At 39.0% G+C, this 20,123-nt stretch overlaps 1 protein-coding gene across 22 annotated transcripts in view; it reads right to left on the reverse strand.

The window, feature by feature from the left end:
* The window catches only part of PLCB4 (phospholipase C beta 4), a 216,932-nt gene that overhangs the window by 24,160 nt on the left and 172,649 nt on the right, over positions 1-20,123 (reverse strand). For all 22 annotated transcript variants that reach the window (XR_012628365.1, XR_012628366.1, XM_074864405.1 and 19 more), the window contains 6 exons: positions 17,266-17,470; positions 12,637-12,725; positions 12,043-12,193; positions 9,277-9,326; positions 9,090-9,155; positions 1,212-1,327 (listed from right to left, as the gene is read on the reverse strand). Coding sequence is in view for 20 of the 22 variants with exons in the window: in XM_074864405.1 (XP_074720506.1) it covers positions 1,212-1,327; positions 9,090-9,155; positions 9,277-9,326; positions 12,043-12,193; positions 12,637-12,725; positions 17,266-17,470 (677 nt within the window). In the remaining 2 variants the exon portion in view is untranslated. The remainder of the gene's footprint in view (positions 1-1,211; positions 1,328-9,089; positions 9,156-9,276; positions 9,327-12,042; positions 12,194-12,636; positions 12,726-17,265; positions 17,471-20,123) is intronic.

Below are 20,123 nucleotides of genomic sequence, written 5' to 3' on the forward strand. Positions count from 1 at the left end.
GGAAATTGAATCAAAGACACATTAAATTAATTAGTCCTGCAGCAGTTCTCTCTCTGTAATTTTCTGGAGGGAACTACTTGGATTAGAAGTATTTGGGTGCTTACAGTTCTGCTTTCCTGGACAAAAAAAAAAAAAAACCCAACAGGAGCTTTTTAAAGAGTTTGTGAGCTTTTAATAATTTAGTGAGGATTCTCCTTACCTCGTTTACTTCTGACAGTTCTATCTGTGTTCTGTTGCAAGTTTATAACATGCACACTCAAAATCCACTGCCATTCCAAATAATTTACAATATAAAAAGTATTCATGGAAGAATTCAATGCCTAAGAGGCATCTATGTTCAGAATTCAGTGAGCTGGTTGCCAGCTGTTGCTAGATGACAACAATATGAAATTGAGGCTATTAGCATAGCTTCATCTAGAACTAAATAACGTAATTCCTGCTTTAGGTCACAGTATTATAGTATAAACTGATGTCTCAATGAAATGCTAGTCATAAGGTGAAAGGTGCAGAGGAAAACTGCTGCCAGATTACACAACAGCAGCAAGGCAACAGCAGGTCCTGCTACCTAATTCCAAATGGGACTGTACAAGGAACATCTTATTAAAGTCACCAGTATCTTCCAGGAACTTTTCTGGGACAATTAAGAGATTCACACAGGTAATGTCCCAGGCCATCAGCTAATGCAAACCAAAACAGTTTCACTGAAGTCAAAGGACTAATACTGATTTACCCCAGCTGAGGATCTGAAGATTTTTTTGTTAAAAAGAAACTTCAACTTGACAGCACAGAAAAACTCTATTATTCTAAAACATTCAGGATTTAGAAGCCAGCTTTTTCCCCAAAATCAAATCATTGCTACTTTCTGGTCATTAGAGCTATTGAGGACCTTAGTCTGCTCTCACTGAACACAACAGTGACATTCCCTGGGAAATGCAGTGAGACCAGATCAGACCGCAGAAATAAAAATTTGAGGCAACTCCTTTGCTTTTACTTTTAAAACTCTGATAGAAGACAACTAGAGAAAGGCAGAGCGAGTACATTTCTGGCCCATTGCTAGAGCCTTCAAGCAGCTCATACTCAGTTTGATGCAGGATGCTGGTTCAAGCTCCAATTCATTCAACTGAATGACCTTTTTATGAGTGTTTTATTCCAGACCACAAACCATAAAAATCTATTTTAAGTCTAAAAAAAATTTTAAAATAATATCTTACCCCTTCTTCTTGATTGCCTTCTCTAACATTTTCTCGTATGATACCTTTTCTTTATCATATTGTGCCACTATTTTGTCAATTTGTGTGCAGTGCAACTTCTGCATAGCGCTGTGCTCCTGGAAAACAGTAGGACCTTACAATTAGGTTGCTGGATTTTTAATGTTTAGTTTTCTTACAGTGTAAAAATATCAGTGTATGAACAGATAACTTTGACAATGGAATTTAATCTGGTTTAGCCATCTGGTATTAAAGGTTCCAGATACTCCACCATAAGTGCTAAAACATTTCTTCTTTGTTTGACAAACGAAAATCTATAGCAGACCTTAAAAATATGGTATACCTTAAAACAAAAGAATGGTAGGGAAAAAACTTTAACTTTTTCAATAAATGTCCAAAATCAGATTTACAAGCTCAGATCGTATAATTCAAAGTTTCTGAATGCAGAGGAGAACAAAACTCAACCCAGTCCCCCCTTTCTCCACATATCTCATACCGAGTACAGTGCTAGCCCCTGGGCCACTGAAAATCAAATAGCTTCATGTCCAAACATTAGCTAAAAATCAAATCATTAACAACTGACATTCTGGAGATGTGGCCCGTGACCCCTAATGACAGCAGCAATCTTTTTATGAAATTCCACCTTGTTGCAGAGCATCTCCCTTTGCAAGCAATAGTAAGTTGTGCAGTATGACTTTCAACTACACATGCAGACTGCGAATAACCATTGCCTGCTGTTTTCTTCCCCTCCAAACAATACAGCACATGCTGATAAACTGAACATATAGGGCTACCTGTGGAGTATTACGCAGCAATGCTAACCTGCTGTCCCTGCTGTAGTTATGTGACATACATTGGTGAAGTGGCAGAGAAAGTTATCTATGGAAGGTGAGGAAAAAACTGTTGCTGTGATGAAAAGATGAATCACTAATGCACGTTACACACACACAGTTCCTTTCCATTACAAGATTGTACCAGAAACAACACGCTTCGCTTAGTGCTCACATGTAGACTTCATTATTGAACTTGACTTCATACTCTCCTTTATCAGAACAGCTGCTCACAATGATGCAAATATTTAACTACCGCAGAGAGCAGTAAATATTGAATTTACATTACAATAGGAAAAATTGCAGTTTGTTAATTTACGTTGTTTTATTAATATCCAATTACTCCACATTTTATCTAATCATGACAAAAAGCCTTGCATTAATTAATATGGCCTCTTCCAGGACTTTATCTCTGTTTTGTTTTATAGCTCATTTTGCATTTATTCTACCCTTGCTATTCTACTGCTCTTTGTTATTATTTTCTATACACCTGTTTGTCTTATCACTGTTTCTTCCTCTAAAAATACTAATTAAAGACTTTTATATTCACTTTTACCAAAACATTAATAAAAATGTTGTGGTGCTTTTAAAAATCTATCCCTGGGCTGTACCTGAGCATTCCAACATCTGCCAAGCACTTCCCTGGGGAACACGTACAGCTTCCAAATTTTGTATTTAGAGTGGGGAACTGAATTTTCTGTTCTACAGAGGATTTACGAGGGAAACAAATAGACTCCATCAACATGAAAACATGCCAGCTTCGCCAGGGAGTATTTACACTGACTAACAAGGTAGGAACAAATATGGACAGTGAAAAGAATGACATAAGCTTGACAGCACCAGCCAGCCACAGGTGAAGTGAGTGAGAGCATCTCTCAAACTACCCACTCTCCCCTGGAGAGACAATACAATTCTTGCTATAAAAGACTAAGCACAAACATTGCAAAGCATGAGACATCTGCCCACTCATGTGACACTCCTCCATTATTTGCGAGGGCATATCACGTAGAGCTAGAGTCCCTGCTTTTCCCTCAGGACAACCGTGATTTACGCCTTCTCTCTTTATCACAAACTCACTGGAATCTTTTGCAGACTCCTCTCTCCTGCTACTTACTGCTCATGCACAACTCTATTTTGTATCTGAAACAGATATATCCCCCCCCCATTCCCTCCCTGGTCCTCCTCCCCATCCAGTTCACGGAACATGCATTTGTTCGTGCGCAATATAAAGAGCTTGAAGAGGAAGACAGGCTACTAACAACCTCCACATGCATGGCACAAAGAGTACTAGGAGGCAACTCCCTACCAGAGGTCCCTTGAATTGTATGACCTTCAACCCCTGGCGCACTAGTTAAAATGGGTTAGCTGATGTCGGTTTGATTTTCTGCCAATGCTCAAAGGAAAATTCATCCCAAACTTCTGCATCCCAAACTTCTGGCAGGATTCTAAGAAACAGGAGTTTGTTTTGTAGCATCTTAAAACACCCTCAGTTTATTTTGTTTTCAGACGCAAACAAAATTTCAGGTGGTAGTGTGTTCTATTGATCCAGAATATGTTTGCAGATAAAAGTCTCCTCAGCTGGGTCTCTCATGATTTCCTCAAGTCCAGTGAATTTGCAGTTTGAGTTCACAAATATGTTCACAAACCTCATTTAATGATACTACAAACTGAAGCCACAGTTCAGCCAGGGTTCTGAGAGGCCACCTAATTGCTATAACAAGACTCAAATCACAGCAAGATTATCCATGTGAAAAAGTAAAGAATCATATGAGTTCCACTGGAGGGGGTAGGGGCAGAAGTCACAATTCAGTCTATTGAAGAGAAGAGGAAGTAAGTTCCTGTGATGCAAACTGATCTTCCCGTCTGGTATCTCTTTGAAGCAATACAAATACTCCTGCGTATAACTGAAAACTGAAGTCTGGAGGATTCTCATTACAGAATACAAAAATGAGGAAACAGAGAAAAAGAAACTATCATTTCCAAATCATCAATCCATTTTGCAGAACTTTATTAATCTAGAGTCCCACAGGCTTTGGTACTGTTGCTTTTGCATTGTGAAATTGAGATCTTTATGTTCTTTTTTTTTTACTAGGCTTTATTTCAAACAGCACATATATTCAATGTCAATATAAATGTGCAGGAGACGAATTCTGGGATTTATATATTTGGGTGGTAATTATGCAATTCTGGTTACTGTCTATGGCCATATCCAATTCCCTAAGGGGGCATTTGTGACTATCACTGTCTGGTCTGAAACCGCTAGAACTGTACATCACAATCATCTGTTGTGCTGTTGACTGTTAGAGAATATATCAAGATAATCCCTTCGTATCCTTCCTCTTCTGTCTAACCCAAGAAGCACAAAAACTACGTGACATCCCTGCAAAATATTAAAATTCAGTAGGGGCCCATGGAAGCAGGCTGCTAACAGATTAAATCAGTGACTGAGACTTACATATGCACATCTCCTTGCCTTTATAGCCCATCTAGCCGTGATGGCACCCCAGATCATTCACCTAGCCAGTGCTGAAGATCTAACTTGATAAAAAAAGATATAAACCTGTTGGACATCATTCAGACACATCAGCCATTCTGCAGTTGCACAGTAATATTCATACTGGGAGATTAAAGTTACTTCAGGGAATGTAGTCTGGAAATACTTCCAGAAGCTGCTCAGTGTAGTGTTTTTATGAATGCATTGTTTAAAGAAAAACATTTCTGCAATATGCAGAAGTGGCTGGACACAAAATCACCAAAAGCAAAGGTTAACAGACCTAAGACTCAAGAGAAAGTTACTCCTAACATGAAATCTTTTTTCAGATGGTGATCATTATGTTAATTTGCCACTGGTTTTCAAAAGTCAAACAAAAGGAATACTACAGCATCAGATGTTGATACCTTGCAGAAGTGGTGCCACTACAAAAGCATTCTGTTTTGCCTGCTGGCACTCCTGTCTAATGGTGTCAAAAAGGTGCATTTCACACGCCTGGATTTTAAACAGACCCATGAAGGATAGAATATCTTTGTTGCTTTCTGTACTTTTGAAGATCTTGCCACTACTGCCTCACTGTCCTTTAAATAATGGCAGTATTATAGACAATGTAGAAGAACACAATCCCACAGTTTCAAACTCCTCGCAGCAGCTACTGATCTACTTTAAAGTGACAGAACATGACCATGATGTAATCTGTCATGCAGACAGAATCCCAGGGGCCTGGCCCTTCTGGCACCAGCTTCTCAGATCCCACTGATTCTTGTGGCACCCCAGTAATCTCAGGCAATAAAATAACGCTGACAGTCGTTTCTTTAAAAGTAACATTTTTTCCAATTTCCTTTTGTGAATGTGAGGATTCTTGAGGAAGCTCATCCATTTCTTGACAGGGACACTTACTCATTTTTTTCCTCTCCCTGTCCCAGCTTATAGGACCAGCTTTGCTCACTGTCCAATAGATGACAAAGAATTTGCCCTAGGAGTTAAGTACAAAGATTTACATATAATCCTTTCAACATGTTCCTCTGTAAAAATACTGTATTTCTCATGGTATCATCAAAGACATCTGTGTTAGCTTCCCACTCCTGGGCTTCTCCCCCACCTTTTAAAGAATTATGTCCTACATTCTTTGCGTATCTGGCAAACCTACACTACTTTCTCACAGTGATCTGTCTCATTCCAGATTCAGAATGTCCTGTTAGGTGAATCTACTTCACAATGCAAGTCAATGGGCCGAGGTCTGGATCGTGTTCTTTGCTCACAAGAGCAATCATCTGTTTTTCAGCATTCCCAACAGCAGCACAATGCTACCTGAGTAATACTTACCTTTGCAGAGACTAAATCAGCTTGGAGAATATTCATCCTCCCCACTTTAACTGCCTCTTCCTTCATAGCCAGGCCACAAGGCTGCCTAAGCAGAGGATTTGGTTCAAAAACTAGAGGCAACAGCTCCGTCGAAGAACTGAACAGGTTCTTCTGACTAGATACAAGGAAGACATCTTTTACCATGAGGGTGGTGAAACACTGGCACCGGTTGCCCAGAGAGGTGGTAGATGCCCCATCCCTAGAAACATTCAAGGCCAGGTTGGACGGGGCTCCGAGCAACCTGATCTAGGTGAAGATGTCCCTGCTCACTGCAGGAGGGTTGGACTAGATGACCTTTAAAGGTTCCTTCCAACCCAACCTACTCTATGATTCTCTGAAGCAGAGAAACTATACTTGCACAATGACTCTGAAACTGAACTTGCTGTGAAATACTGACACTCTCCAATATTCGCTACAGTTCATCCTGCCTTTAATTACTACTTGCTCTATTATTCTCTTACAATCCTTTGGGATTTCTTTAAAAGCATTGTCCCGTCTTTGCAGAGCTTTATATATGTACCTCATACGTGATTCTCAATCCTGAGCGAAATCTCAACTCCTAACTATTCACAGACTTTGTGAAAACCAAAATTCTGCATTTTTTTTGCAAGCCACTAATCTGACATTAGGAAATGGGCAAATTTAATTCTATCAGTCACAGACTGGCTGACTAGTAATGATTGATACTAAGAAGACTGACCTTTCTGCCAATCTAATGATCTCTACCCTACTTAGACTAGATGTCTTATTTTTCCTACACAAAAGCGAAAAAGCAACAGTGAAGATTGCACCTCCACTTGCCCAAACAAGCTTCTTTTTAAAAGATGGATTAATAACAAAACCATTGTAAAGTCAAGTCACAGTGTGTGATGTGTCTCTGTGTGTGTATACACCAGGTATTACAGTTGTAAGGAGCTATGCCATGTAGGAAAAACAAATTAGTGATAATATGCAGAGGGATGTTAGAAGAATTTATTGCGCTGCTGGAGTCAAAATGGCTGAAACACTGAACAGAAGTAAATAAAAAGAAAGATACCATCGAAGAGTGTCACAGAGTGTCACATCCTGAAAAGACTTGCACCAGTTAATTTTTGTATTAATCTGGAAATGTGGTGTCTCTAACAGTCCTAAACCCTGAGAAAACAGACACTGATATGCTTTCATACAGAGCAACCAACCTCCGCCAGTCAGCATTTCAGTGGAGCTGCTGACACTTCTCTGCACTGAGTGGATGCTGTCAGTAAAAGGGACCCTTACTGCTGTCGTCTTCCTTAGCTAGCTCTGCCCAGGGCTACAGATTAGCTCCTACACTGCTTAGATCAGAGCTCCTTCCTCTCAACCTTCCCTCTCTTCTACACTTACATGCATTCGTTTTCCATAACGCATTTTCCAACTTTAGATAGAGAAGTATTGGGCTTTTGTTTCCTTAAACAACACAAACAATTCCCTTCTGTTTACTTATTCCTCCAGATCTCTGGAGTGTCTGTGGTTAAACGAGAGTCAACCTATGTCTGGAACTTCAGTTCAGTCTGCTTAATACACGGGCTTCCTCAAGGTGATCATGGATAACTGACTGCAAAGCTCTCCCAGTCCATCCCAGCTGATCAAACGGATTGAAACCAGCGATGAGTACACCAAGCACTTCCCTAAGATCATCTGTGAGCTAATATGCCTGCGCTTTTCTGCTCAGACTCTCCTCTCCAAATTGAAGAAGTTGCCCTTACTGGAGCCTTTAGCAAGGCATGCTCTAGACAGGCACTTTCTTGTTAGGACAGACTTGCACTCTGTACTTAAGACCAGCAGGACACAGGCTGGCTCAGACCTAAAATAGCTGTGCTTGAGCTAATGCTGAAAGCCCTTCTGAGCACACAGCATTTTCAGATTGTGGCTGACAATTTTTTCCTCAGATTAGAGGAAGCAAGTGCAAGCCTGAACAGATGGATCAATTTTTTTAACATTAGCAAGCGCAGTCTTGGCTAAGATATCCTTACACTACTGTGGGTCACATATATCTGGGACACAGATCACTGAGCGTGGCTGTTTTCTACATAACCATGGTACCATTTTCATTTGCAAAAAGCTGCTATAGCAAACTGCTGGATGTTGTCTAATGAATGAGAAAGTAGTGTTTAGAAATAAGCAGCCCCCTAAAAGATCAACCCTATGAAGGTCTAGAAACTGTCCATGCCCAGAAGTGTGGATGACAGACTTTTTCTAGAGTGTCAGCTTTGCACACACTAAAACAGAGAAATCACTCGTTTCCCTTCTGTATGGAGTCAGTAGGGAGTCTGAAATGTAACTTTAATTTTCTTATACTACTTTTAATACTAAAAGCCCCACAAAAGTGCCAATTAGTGAAAGTACTTTCTTCATACTTCATTGTACAGACATAAAGTCCCACGCCCAAACAACAGTCATGAAAATAAACACAAAGACCGATACTGAAAATGCCCAGGCAACTACATTACGTCAGACCTGCAATGGAATCTGCTGCCAAAGACAGCAAGGGAATAAATGCCCCAAAAGCCCAGAATTAATTTGTACATACAGCCAAAAATCCAGAATTTAAGATACTTTCTTCCCTTGTTATGCCTCTTCCTGTAACATGAACGATGGTTTTCTAACGATAAAAGGCAGGAGAAAATTGGCTGTGGTTTTCTAATGTAAAGTATATTTGTGACAGTGTTGTATGTATTTGGGACATCACTGCCAAGAGTACCAAGCAAAAAGCTGACTATGAAGTGATTAACAGATATAAGTGAGGAGGAATAGGGCATTTCATTTTTCAGTTACACATTCCAGTTCTCTCTGGTGATTTTGCAGTTTCTCCAGTGCCTGTCTTCAATGCAGCACCCTCTCACATCATTACTGCCTTATTTTCCAAGCTGCCTGTCAATATGTCATGCAAGAGGGAGCTAAATAAAATCATTACCTGAAAAAGGTGAGCTTTGGATGCTTATAGGGATCAAACAAATGTGCACCGAAACTCAGGGAGACATACAAAGGGCTGATAAAGGGAAGATTTGCTCACTGGAGCATATTTCAGCACATTTAAAACACACATGCCTTTCTTGGTGGTCCAGCTACCATTCCTCATTTTTTCCCTACAATCTAATTAGGAGCTGTCTGTGCTCGTGAGTGCTGCAACTTTTTTTAATTAGAGTGTGTCGCTCAGAGAGCTCTTCGTGATCATACCTTTGCATGTTTCTTCTTTAAGGCATTCAGCTCCTTCTGCTGTTTCTTTAAATGCTTTATATAAGCCTACAAAAAGAGAAGTTGGATCAATTTTTCTGCGATTATATTGACTTTAACCAGATAAAATCCTGGCTACTTTAAACACATAATGAGGAACACATCTTGAAAAGCTTGTGTCCATACTTACCTTCATTTGCTTTAAATCTTCTATCTTCACTTGAGGAATAAGGTCTATACCTAGGAAAGTATTGATACAGTTTATCTAAAACTTCATAAATATTAGTATATCTCATACTTTTAAATTTGAGTTTTACCACAGAAACCTACATTTAAGTTAGCAATTATTTAATGGTTTTTGTCACATAAAAATAATTGTAGGTTAATGAGAAAATTATTAATCAAGATATAGCTAAGATACAGCTAATTTCCTTTTCAAATGCACTGCTCAATAAATTGTCTTGTGAAAAAAGAAATGAATCAATGAGTGTGTTTTAATCTTTTACAGTTCTGGACTGAAGTGTCAAAACACAGCAATCTTAGAATTGAAAAAGCTCCTTTTCTGAAAACACAGAAAACCATTTATGTACATTAAAATTGATCCATGCAAACTTCAGAATTTTGGTCCATAGCTGGAGATTGCTCTGGCACCACTCATTTCAGGGGGGAGGCTTCTTGGGTAAAGTTCTATATGACTACATAAAGAGTTAACTGAAGTTAGGTATACTACTTCTCCTCAATTTAAAACAATAATATCATAGGAGTGAAAATTCATGTGCAGCCGGTATGCTAATGGAGGTAAAAATCTGCATTTTGGTTAATATCAGGCTATGAGAAAAGGAGCAACAGTACACTCCAAGACTGAAGGAGAGTTAAAAATGGACAAGAAACACAAAATCGTAAGTGAAAATTCTAATGAAAATTCAATACAACAAGCAAATCTATCATACAAGACTAACAGTACTATTTAGATGAATGAAAATGTATTTTGATCACCTTAACTGCAATGCAAACAAAAACCAATCTCATCTCATGTTTATGCTTTAGTAAATGTTTTGTGACATATTACGATTTTTTTAAAAATAAAGCACATCCCACATGTAATCATTAATAAAAATGTCAATACAATGCCATGAGAGCTGTAATACATAGATTTTTTTTGAGTTTTTACAGAAAAAATGTTTGCCTGTACATAAATACACTGCAAACATATGTAGTTAACTGCTCTTAATAGTGTCTGTGGACTGTAAGATTCCCCCTGCCTTGAAAAGGACTTTCTGCCTTTTAAAGTGAATTTAACTGGAAAATGTTCAGACGCTGTTAGAAAAAAAAGAAAGGTGGGGGGAGGGAGGCAATGTCCCTAGTGAACATGAATTTTTTATTTTCTTAGAAGCATAAGATTCTGCTCAATTATATGGTATTAACATCAGTAAATAAGACTGGAAAAGATTTAGGCACAGATAGAGGCTGAAGTTTTCAAAACCACAAATGACTTAATTACTGAAAGTCAGAGAATAAAAAACTCCAACATTCTTGTTTATTTGAAAGCCTTCCCCAGACACCCTATCTTGCTGGATACGTAATTTCTAATAGCAAGGTGAGTTGTATATTGTAACAACGGTAGAATTATTCAGATCTTAAAAGATCATAGAGATAAGTAAAACAAAATAAAGATCCTTACATGGAATATAAAAATGAACATGCGAGAATATGGATAAAAATGGTTGCAGACAAGAATGCATAAGTACTGAAATCTCAGTTTAAGACCAGGACTGCATCAGGTGTGCTGTGTTCTAAAAAAACTTCCTCGGGTTTTTATTTTAAAACGCAGACTCATTTACTTTGTTCACCAGGTCTGACTCCATGGCAACCAGGAATTAGTTGCCAACCACCGCAAATTTCATGCTTAATTAATGCATAATAAAATTAATACTTGTGCATCTTGGTGATGATATATGAAATATGAAAACAGCTCACTGCATAAAAATCTGTGTCTTACAGGAGGGAAGAACTTTCTGAAAGAGTTCAGGTGCCAGAGACAACCTGTTTTATTGCCAAAAGTGACTCCAGAGAAATGGCATCTTGTTTCTCAAGAGATCCTTTCACATGTGTGCATTCAGCCATGTCTGCTTAAATTTAAGATCAAGAGCAGTCAGTGCTCCTTTTCACTCCTATCAATCCCTCTGGGCCAAGGCAGATGAAAGAGTGAACCAGATTCTAATTCTTGTGGCCCATTAACAGAAATATTTATTGTGTGTCATTCAGCTGTACAAATTTGTTTTCTCACTTAATCTTCATTACCTGTAATGATATGTGAGAAACAAATAATCCCATTTGACTCTATAAGATGATTTTGTAGAGTGAACAGTGAATAGTGAGGAAAAAATACTTATTCACTTATAAATGAGCACATTTAATATGGATATTTTTTACAATAAACATGCCATTTCCATAATCACTATTCAGAGCAAGACCACACATTGAAAACATTCTAATTGTTGGGAAATCTCTATAGAATCCAGTGAATTCTAAATACCTTTAATTACTTAAATCTGCAACTCTGCCAAGGGATTTGCGGAGGGAGAAAAAAAAGCAGAAGAGTTTCTGTGGAGTACGTCAGAAAATAGTCATTCTTATTGGCATTCCGCCAGTAGATCTTTAGTAAACTACTCCCAGAGTCATGCAGGTTACTGCTATTGGCAGTAGGTTTAGAGCTACACAAAGAGGTCACTTAGTAAAATAAAGCTGTATTGGCTTTATACAGCCATTTTAACAATATACAAAATTTATTTGTCATTTATTTGTAGACAAAGACCATTCTCAATGGCAAAAGAAGTTACCTTCTAAAAGGGCAAAAATGAGTAGAACTGCGAAACTAAAATTGAGTAATGAGCACTTCTCTGTGACTTTCTGAATCACTTCAGAACTGAGGGAGTGGCATGTGATTTTTGTCTACCTTTCTTAGCGTCGGTTCCGGATCCAAAGCCTGCGGTGGTACTTGGTCGAAGTTCAGAGCTACTCTGAGGCGTTACGTTGGCTTTGGCATTATTGGCTTTTCCTTTCCTATCATTCTTTGACGTGTCATTTGGTACATCAGCTATATCACTCTGAAAGAAACATTCATATCATTATAAATTAATTGTTTTACCTGTAGTATAAAAGTTGGGGCATGGGAAGTTTCTGAACTTGCTTACTTTAAGCATAATTAAGAAAACTGCAACATACTTTCAAACAACATGATACTCAGTAAAGTATTTGTAACCTATTTTACATGGCTACCTACTAAAATATGGCTCCTTTCTCACTTCTTAAAATTTTTGCTTCCGAGAGATGTGTTAGTATCATCCATGAAAAGTCAGTTAGTGAACGGTATTTCAGTACATGTTAACTAACATAAGCCAATTAATGTCAGAGCAGGACAAAGAGGCTTACAGTTGAAAATGACAAATTATAAGGTAACATGCATCGATTGGAGAAGGACCGGTTTAATTTAAAAAAAGAACAGAGCATGAACATAAATGGGCTGTGTTTGCCATTAAGTTCTACTTACAGTTTCAATACCCATAGCTCTCATTTGGTCTGCTCTTTTTTCTGTAATAGACAAAAATTTCTTTGGATCTGATAAAGCATCCACAATATCTGTAAGAAAAAAAAAAATCAACTTTTTATGATCTTCAGAGGCATTTGGAAATTAATTTTTTCAAAGAGCTTTATTCTACCGCTTGTTGTTATGAGCTATGGCTTGCAACAACAGTCCAACTTTCCATAGTGAACTTGGCAGGACTGAAAGCATGGTTGGACAAGATGATCTTCAAGGTCTTTTCCAACCTAGATGATTCTGTGAAAGCGCTCATCGCCACAGCGCTTGAACACACTAGGAACATGAATCAGTTTCTAATACACCAACGGAGTGGTATCAATCCAGGTACCTTGTTTTGGAAAAACACACTGACTCCATCAGTTACCCTAACTTACTCCCAGCTGATGACACTAGAATTTGAGACCAGGAGGGGATCTCCTGAGCCACAAAGCACTAACAACTTTGCCTCTTGGTTGTTGGAGGCAGGGCTGACTGACTTGGGACTGCAGGGACTTGCAGAAAATGCTCTTGTATTTCCTAGCTAAACAACAGTTTCAGATGGGTGGTTAAAGCAACCGAGGAAATCTGTTGGGACTCACCTTTGTGATGCTCCATGTCTGGAACATGACAGGCTGTGAAATGGCTTTTCTAGGCACTATAATGACCAATATCTGAATCTGGCACATGACACAGTACCACTAGTGGTATCATAGCACTACCCAGCACCACATACCGTATAGATTATTGAATCTGTTTTCCATATGCAGTGATCAATGTGCAAGCATAGGTTTACAGGAAGACAAAGACACATGAATCTCTACCTGCATATTGATTAATCCCCTTCCATGCTTAATTTCAACAAAGAATTCACAAATGGCAAAGGAGGCCTTCCACAGCAAGAAATGATTTTACAAATTAAACTGATTCAGCACCTACAATAATAACGCATTCAGAGACCGCAGCAGTGATCTGTTTTGATGATCCCTCTGAAACTTTAACTTCAGTATTACAGAGAAAAGGGTCACCGATCCCAGTTAATAAGCCTTCCTTGTCAGAGCAGTAATTTAAGAAAGGAAGTCTGGACGCTGCAGCCCAACTAACTCATCATTCACTACAAAAATATTGTCATTTAATTAACTCAGGTTTTTTTGTCATGACCATTAGGAGGAGCATGAACATTGCTTCACTTGTAAAGAAGCTGTTTCTTTGCAGAATGCTGCAAAGCCCTATTTTTGGCTGCTTATGAGTAAAAGATAAATGCTTTTGTACCCTTACATTCTAGATGGTCTCATTTGCAGAAATAATGACCTATTATGCTATGACAGTTCTGACACTCACAGTTTTTATCATCATTTGAATTCTGCCCATGTTTCATGTCATCCTTTCAGCCATCTTTCAAGTTAGCTTAGAATGATGTAAGACAGAGAAGCTGGTCCACTGACCAGGACTGTAAAAATATCCAACTCATCAAAAGCTTTGGGAAGAAACTTGCTATCCTTCTTGTGCAAACTAGGGGCTGGGCTGTATCATCTCCCTTCCAACCTAAGCTGTTCTATGAAACGTCCCTCTGAAGTTACTGGTTGCATTTCTCAAGCAAAAAAAAGCACAAACAGAGCTCCCATTCCAACAAAAGTTGTATCAGATACATAGCATTACCCTTGACGGCTCTGTTTATCTACACAAATAGGTTGCCTCCAATAGCTGTATGACCCAACGATGTCTTCTGAAACTTACTTCCTATGCACAAAAACCATGCAGAACTTATTTTCAGCCGTAACAATGGCCTCACAGCTCAGCGCTGTCTCCCCTTTCCCTAACTTCCTAAGTGTGTCTTTTTGTCCTTGGCACGCACTCTTCAATGAAAATCCAGGACTACCCTGCTAACATGATGCGTCATTTGAAAACGGAACCTGATTATCACGAGCTTCAAGGTAAAAATGACTAACATGTCTGGGAGAGCAAGACCGTTGTAAATTGTATTACTAACCATACAAGCACATCACCAAAGGGTCAGCATTTCTACAAGAGGGATGTGACTCATCACTGCTGCTCATATTGTCATTTGTCCTCTGCTTACGTTCTTCTTTCTCCTCAGTGAGGTAAGGTGGGGGTGGGGAATAGCATTTTGTAGAAGAACTGCAATTAAATATAAAACTAGGAAAGTCACTGGGAGAGTACATTACAGAGGACTCTAACCACTAACCTAAGTAGCCATGTTTACTTACACAGACTTCTATTACAGAAGCTTCTCTTTGGAGAATGCTACTTCATTTGCATTAATTTATGCCAGTATTGTGTTTTACTGGGAGCAGAGTAGCTGATGCAAATAAACTACAAGAAATTACTAAGTTATATGAAAAATAAAATTATGCATCTTTTAAAGCCTACAGTGCATTACCCATTCTAGTTATTATTCAGTGCAAGTTTTTAAATCCTGCTCATACAGGTTAAAAAGAAATAAAAAAAAGTAGGCAGCTATTGAATTGAGCTATACTTTCCTACCGGTTTGCTAAAACAACCATGGAGATCCTAATGATAGCTCATAAAACAATAAGAGGTTCACACTGCAGATGATAAGTAAATAAAAAACACATGCCAACAGAATAGTAATGATTCCACCCGACTGTCAAAAGTTACTTCCCAGTTGTTCATCATGCCGTTGTTCTATTATCAGTGAGAAAAATACACAAGACACATCAAAATTATCTCAGAAGGGAAAGGAGAACTAATAATTGAACTAATTTAATTCATGTTAATATGGAGTCTGTTTTTCCCAACACAGACAGTAAGCTATGACAACTAGTTCTCTCATTCTAGTAGCATTTTACTGTAATGATACTGTTACTTAGGGGTAGTAATGTTTTTCTATGTCCTCAACCTCTGCCAGACAAACCACCTGTAGAAATGCTGACAATGTAGTAGATCAACCAGTACTGAACTGCACACAATTTGCAAATTCTAAACTGGTGTTCAAATTATCTCTGAAAAACAAGTCTTTCAGTTCTGCATCTGTATAACACAGTTTAAAAAAGAAAATAAAAATATTTTCTCCCTATGTGACCAGCACACGCAGCAGTTTCAGCCACATCAAACTCTGCTAAAGTTTAAATTCTACTTTTAGAAAAAGTGTGGTATTAGTCAGAAGAACATCAATCCTAAATCAGAAGCATGCCCCTAGTTTAGAAAATGTTTTAACTGAGCCATTTACTGACAACGGCTGAAGATCAGGAAAGAATCAAAGCACATGCTTAAATGTGTCCCTTAGATTCATAGTTCAATTACTGCCTCGAGAATCTCAAGCTTATGCAGAACCTCAAATTCATCTTGAGACAAAGTCCCTGAAGTTAAATACTGTAGATGAAACATGCTGCATAAAGGCATGGTAGTGCTCCAAGACCTGTGGCAAAACTCCAGCTGACTTGCCAGCAATCAGGATTTCCACATATGAACAACACAAATGCTTCTGTAAATGCTTAACTTTTTCCACGATATCTTGTTACTGAAGTCTAGGCCCGTTCATTTTTTTTAAAGCCTGGATAAATACCAGCAAACATAGACTGGAAGATACACTAATATATTAGGTAAGCCTTCCCTTTCTCCAGTTTATACTATGGAAATGACACTCAGAGAAGTCGCAGTAATTCTCTGCATAGACAGCAATCATTTTTGCAGAGAGCAAAACATCATTTTTATCAATAATGTTTCACCAATCAACTCTAAGGTGAACTTCATTTTGCTGCAGAGTCAGAGCACTAACATTTAGTGCAATTTCTATTTTACAGTTTTAAATTTTTATCGTCTAATGTACAAGCAAATTTCATCTGCAGTGAAGAAAACATTTCCCAGAGGTACACCTTCAGGGTGAACTTGCCCATTACACTGATTTAAGTGGTGTAATGATTATTCTCAGCTGTTTGTTCCTATCCACATGTGGCAATTTGCCACCACTCAGTACAAATGACCATGGCCCAGCCAACCTGATCATGGATATGGCTCACATTAAAAATTACTTTCCTGAAAACCCCAAAATAATTAAACCACACTACAAACATGTAAAACTGGGAAAGAAAAATGCAGAAAGGTTTTGGATGCTAAACCATTTCACTGTCCATTTTTAACAATATGCCAATATTCTCAAGAATACAAAAGTGGTTTTATTTGAAAAAACACATGTCTAGCTTCTGCATCAATTGTTTATACCAATAGGCCAAACAATGTAGCTAAAGTACATGTTAGCCTTACAAATATTTATATCAGAAATAATGTAATTAACACAAAAAAAAAATCAGAAGAAGAATCTTCCTAAAATGTCAACAGAGAAGATTAAATTGAGCTAACTAGTATTAGCTTATTTTATATATTATTTTGTCATTTAACAGATACATGTCATTATTAACACCACCAAGGCAGGAACTTGGTCTGAAAGCTGATTTCTTAACTGAATATGCAGGGTTTCCAAGGAGTTAAAAAACTTAATCTTTCCAATCCTCCAACACTGCGTGTCTGCTTCTGGCTGGCATATACTGACACCGCTGAACCCCAGTACTTCCACACCAACACTCAAGATGTACAGCACACCGAGATACAGGTTTATCTCACCTCCAAAACCGTCAGGCACATATGTTTTAAGCACAATGTTGCAGAAAACCGTTGGGAGAGAGAGTGGTTTGTTGCCCTCATTCCGAAGAGAAATGTGTCTGTAACCTGCTTGCAGACCATCCAGAGGCAGGATCCTCTGACCAATCAACTTATTATTGTCATCATACACTGCTATTCTCAGGACAGCAAGATCAGGGAGAATAACCTGGAAAGCCATAAAATGAAGAAATTCAATGACACTAATACAGTAGCACCCTCCCCACGTCCCATGCTTGAACCATTTACTTTGTAAGCCAGAAACAGACTATCGTCACTGTAAGATAATACCATTCCCTGCAAACTGCACACTTTAAAGATGAATCTTTCCTAGAAAAGCTTTTTTCCACCCTAAATAGCGGGTAGATTTCAGAATATGCAAATCCTGCAGCTTACAGTTACACTAGCTAAATATTTTGCATATTTATTTTTCATTACCAAAGACCGGTGACATCGATAAGAAGGCAGGGAAATACTACATGGGAAATAACAGATACAGCAGCAATCGAAGGGGAGATAGTGCTGAATCAGGAGGACTTATGACAGAAAGATGGGATTTGGGATGTATCCAAAAGGGCAATGAAGAATGGAAGGAGTGCAAGCACAAGCTGCTGGGTATGTATGTTCAACTAGGGGTTCTGCAAAGGGGGGAAGCAGGCAGAGGAGGGTAGGACAGGGCGACAGACCTGCTCAAATGGCGTATAGAAGTGGGAGTGCTGTGCTCACGACATGAAGGATACGTGGTATGCATGGTGGGCAGGGATGCTGCCAGCTATCTGCATCTGTCAGCCCCCATCTGGACCAAGTGAAACAGTAACAAAAAAATTCACTGCCTTCCCTGGAACAAAGGTGCTGCTCCCTCTGTGCATGGAGCAGTGAGGAGAACACAGCCTAACCAAGAGGTGCAGCTTCTCCACCAGCCTGCCTTGACTATATGCTAGGAAAGGTCTTCCCACTCCTTCCCTACCTGGCTCGAATTCATCAGCGCTTATGGCACCAAAGGGAAAACCTAAGTAAACTTCATCCACTATCTCCCTTATACGTTCCCCCTGCACTTTCATTTTCAGTCTTAGAAGGCACAAAATAAAGTATACTTCTGGTCTCCGAACCCACCTGAGCTATTCATGGATATCCTGCTCTACTTGATTATAACTTAGCACTCCGACCACAGGTTACCACAAGCACTCATCCCATCCTCCCCCTTACACAACAGAGTGACAACACAGAACTTGGGTTAGAATGACTGAAGTTTTATTTTAATTAAAATGAAAACAAGAAAACGTGACAGAAAAACAATCAAACACATTGCCTGAGAGCAACTGTATAGGATTAAACATCAGCTTGAGGAGAACGCTGTAACCCAAATAAGGCAGGTAAGATCTCTCCTCTACAGCCCACAGATCAGCATATCTTTCATTACGTGATGGGCTCAGATACAGATTTGCTAGGGAGCAGGAGTGGAGACTAAGTCACCTATCATTCCCTCTCCGTTAATTTGTTCTATGGTATCCTGGTAGGCACTTCTACCTTTGTGACATTTTAGCACTGGGCACCCCACGCCTTCATTTCCTCCAACCAGAGGAATTGCTCCTGCTGTGTTTATGCCACTCATCTGCTTGGTCATCAGTGTATGTCTTGATTACAGTGCTAAGCCTGATATGACAAGGACCTCAGATGAAGAAAAATAATCTCTTGGCTGACTTGCAGTAGTATTCAAGAGAATGTGCGACCGTGTAACTGTTCATTGCAGAGTACAGCAGAAAGTCTGTGGAATATTGGCATCAGTCACTGTACCCATGCCACAATACACAGGTACCCCCATTTTAGACTGAAGCTGTGTGCACCCTGTAGTTTATGGGCCTTCTGATTTAAGAAATCAGAAAGCAGCAGATGCTGACCATATGGCCAGCAAGCCATGGGCAGCGTGACTGCCTGTCATTGTACCTAAGCGTCTGCCCTGTGCTGCCTCATATACAGAGAAAAGCACGTCAAGTCACATTCATCCCAGAATATATTTGAGTCCAGCAAAACCTCTTGCGTTAACTACATTTCTATTAAAAACTGGTTGTACTGTTAAGAGAGCAGCTTCTGTGTGTAACATACCCAAGTGTGAAGTGTTATCACCGCTCGGCAAAGCCTGTCACTTTGGAATAAAAGAGCAACAATTCTGCATGACAACAAAACATGTGTAAGCAAAACAGACGTTATCAAAGACGGCACTGCTAACACACATAGTCTGGATGAAACTCCAGCTGACAGAAAAAAAAATAAAAGTAAAAATATATATATGTGTATCATATATATAAAGACTGAGAGATAAAAACTGAACATGGACAACTGATCTCTCTCTTTAAATCCCCCATACCAAGAAAAAAAGGTTTGTTTTTCTTTTGTTATTGAGAAAAAAAAATAAAGAAAAAGGTACACGATGCACATGGACTACTGAAGGAGGGAGCTGGCAACACGTCTGAAGAACACAGCACCCTTCCAACTTTTCCATGTAATAACATTGACCTTAGCTTTGGATGCAGCATCTCACCTGCCCTCTGGGCTGAAGGAACAGTGCAAGATAGCAGCCACTGCCAGGGCAGGGAAGAAGAAATCTCCAAGGAATGATGGTGTCCACCAGCGGGGGCTCATTCTGAGCAGACTGCATACCTTGAACACAGGCATGGCCACGGAGAAGGTGGCTACCTCCAAGTGGGAGGAGGAAGCAAAGGGGAGGGAAAAGCCAAACAGAAACAAAACAAAACAAAAATCATGTGACAGCTACAGAGGTTATCCATTAGAAAAATAAAACAAAGCAAAATTAAAAAAAAACC

The sequence above is a fragment of the Strix uralensis genome, chromosome 3 (genome assembly GCF_047716275.1).
Source record: "Strix uralensis isolate ZFMK-TIS-50842 chromosome 3, bStrUra1, whole genome shotgun sequence".
In the NCBI taxonomy this organism is placed as follows: domain Eukaryota; kingdom Metazoa; phylum Chordata; class Aves; order Strigiformes; family Strigidae; genus Strix; species Strix uralensis.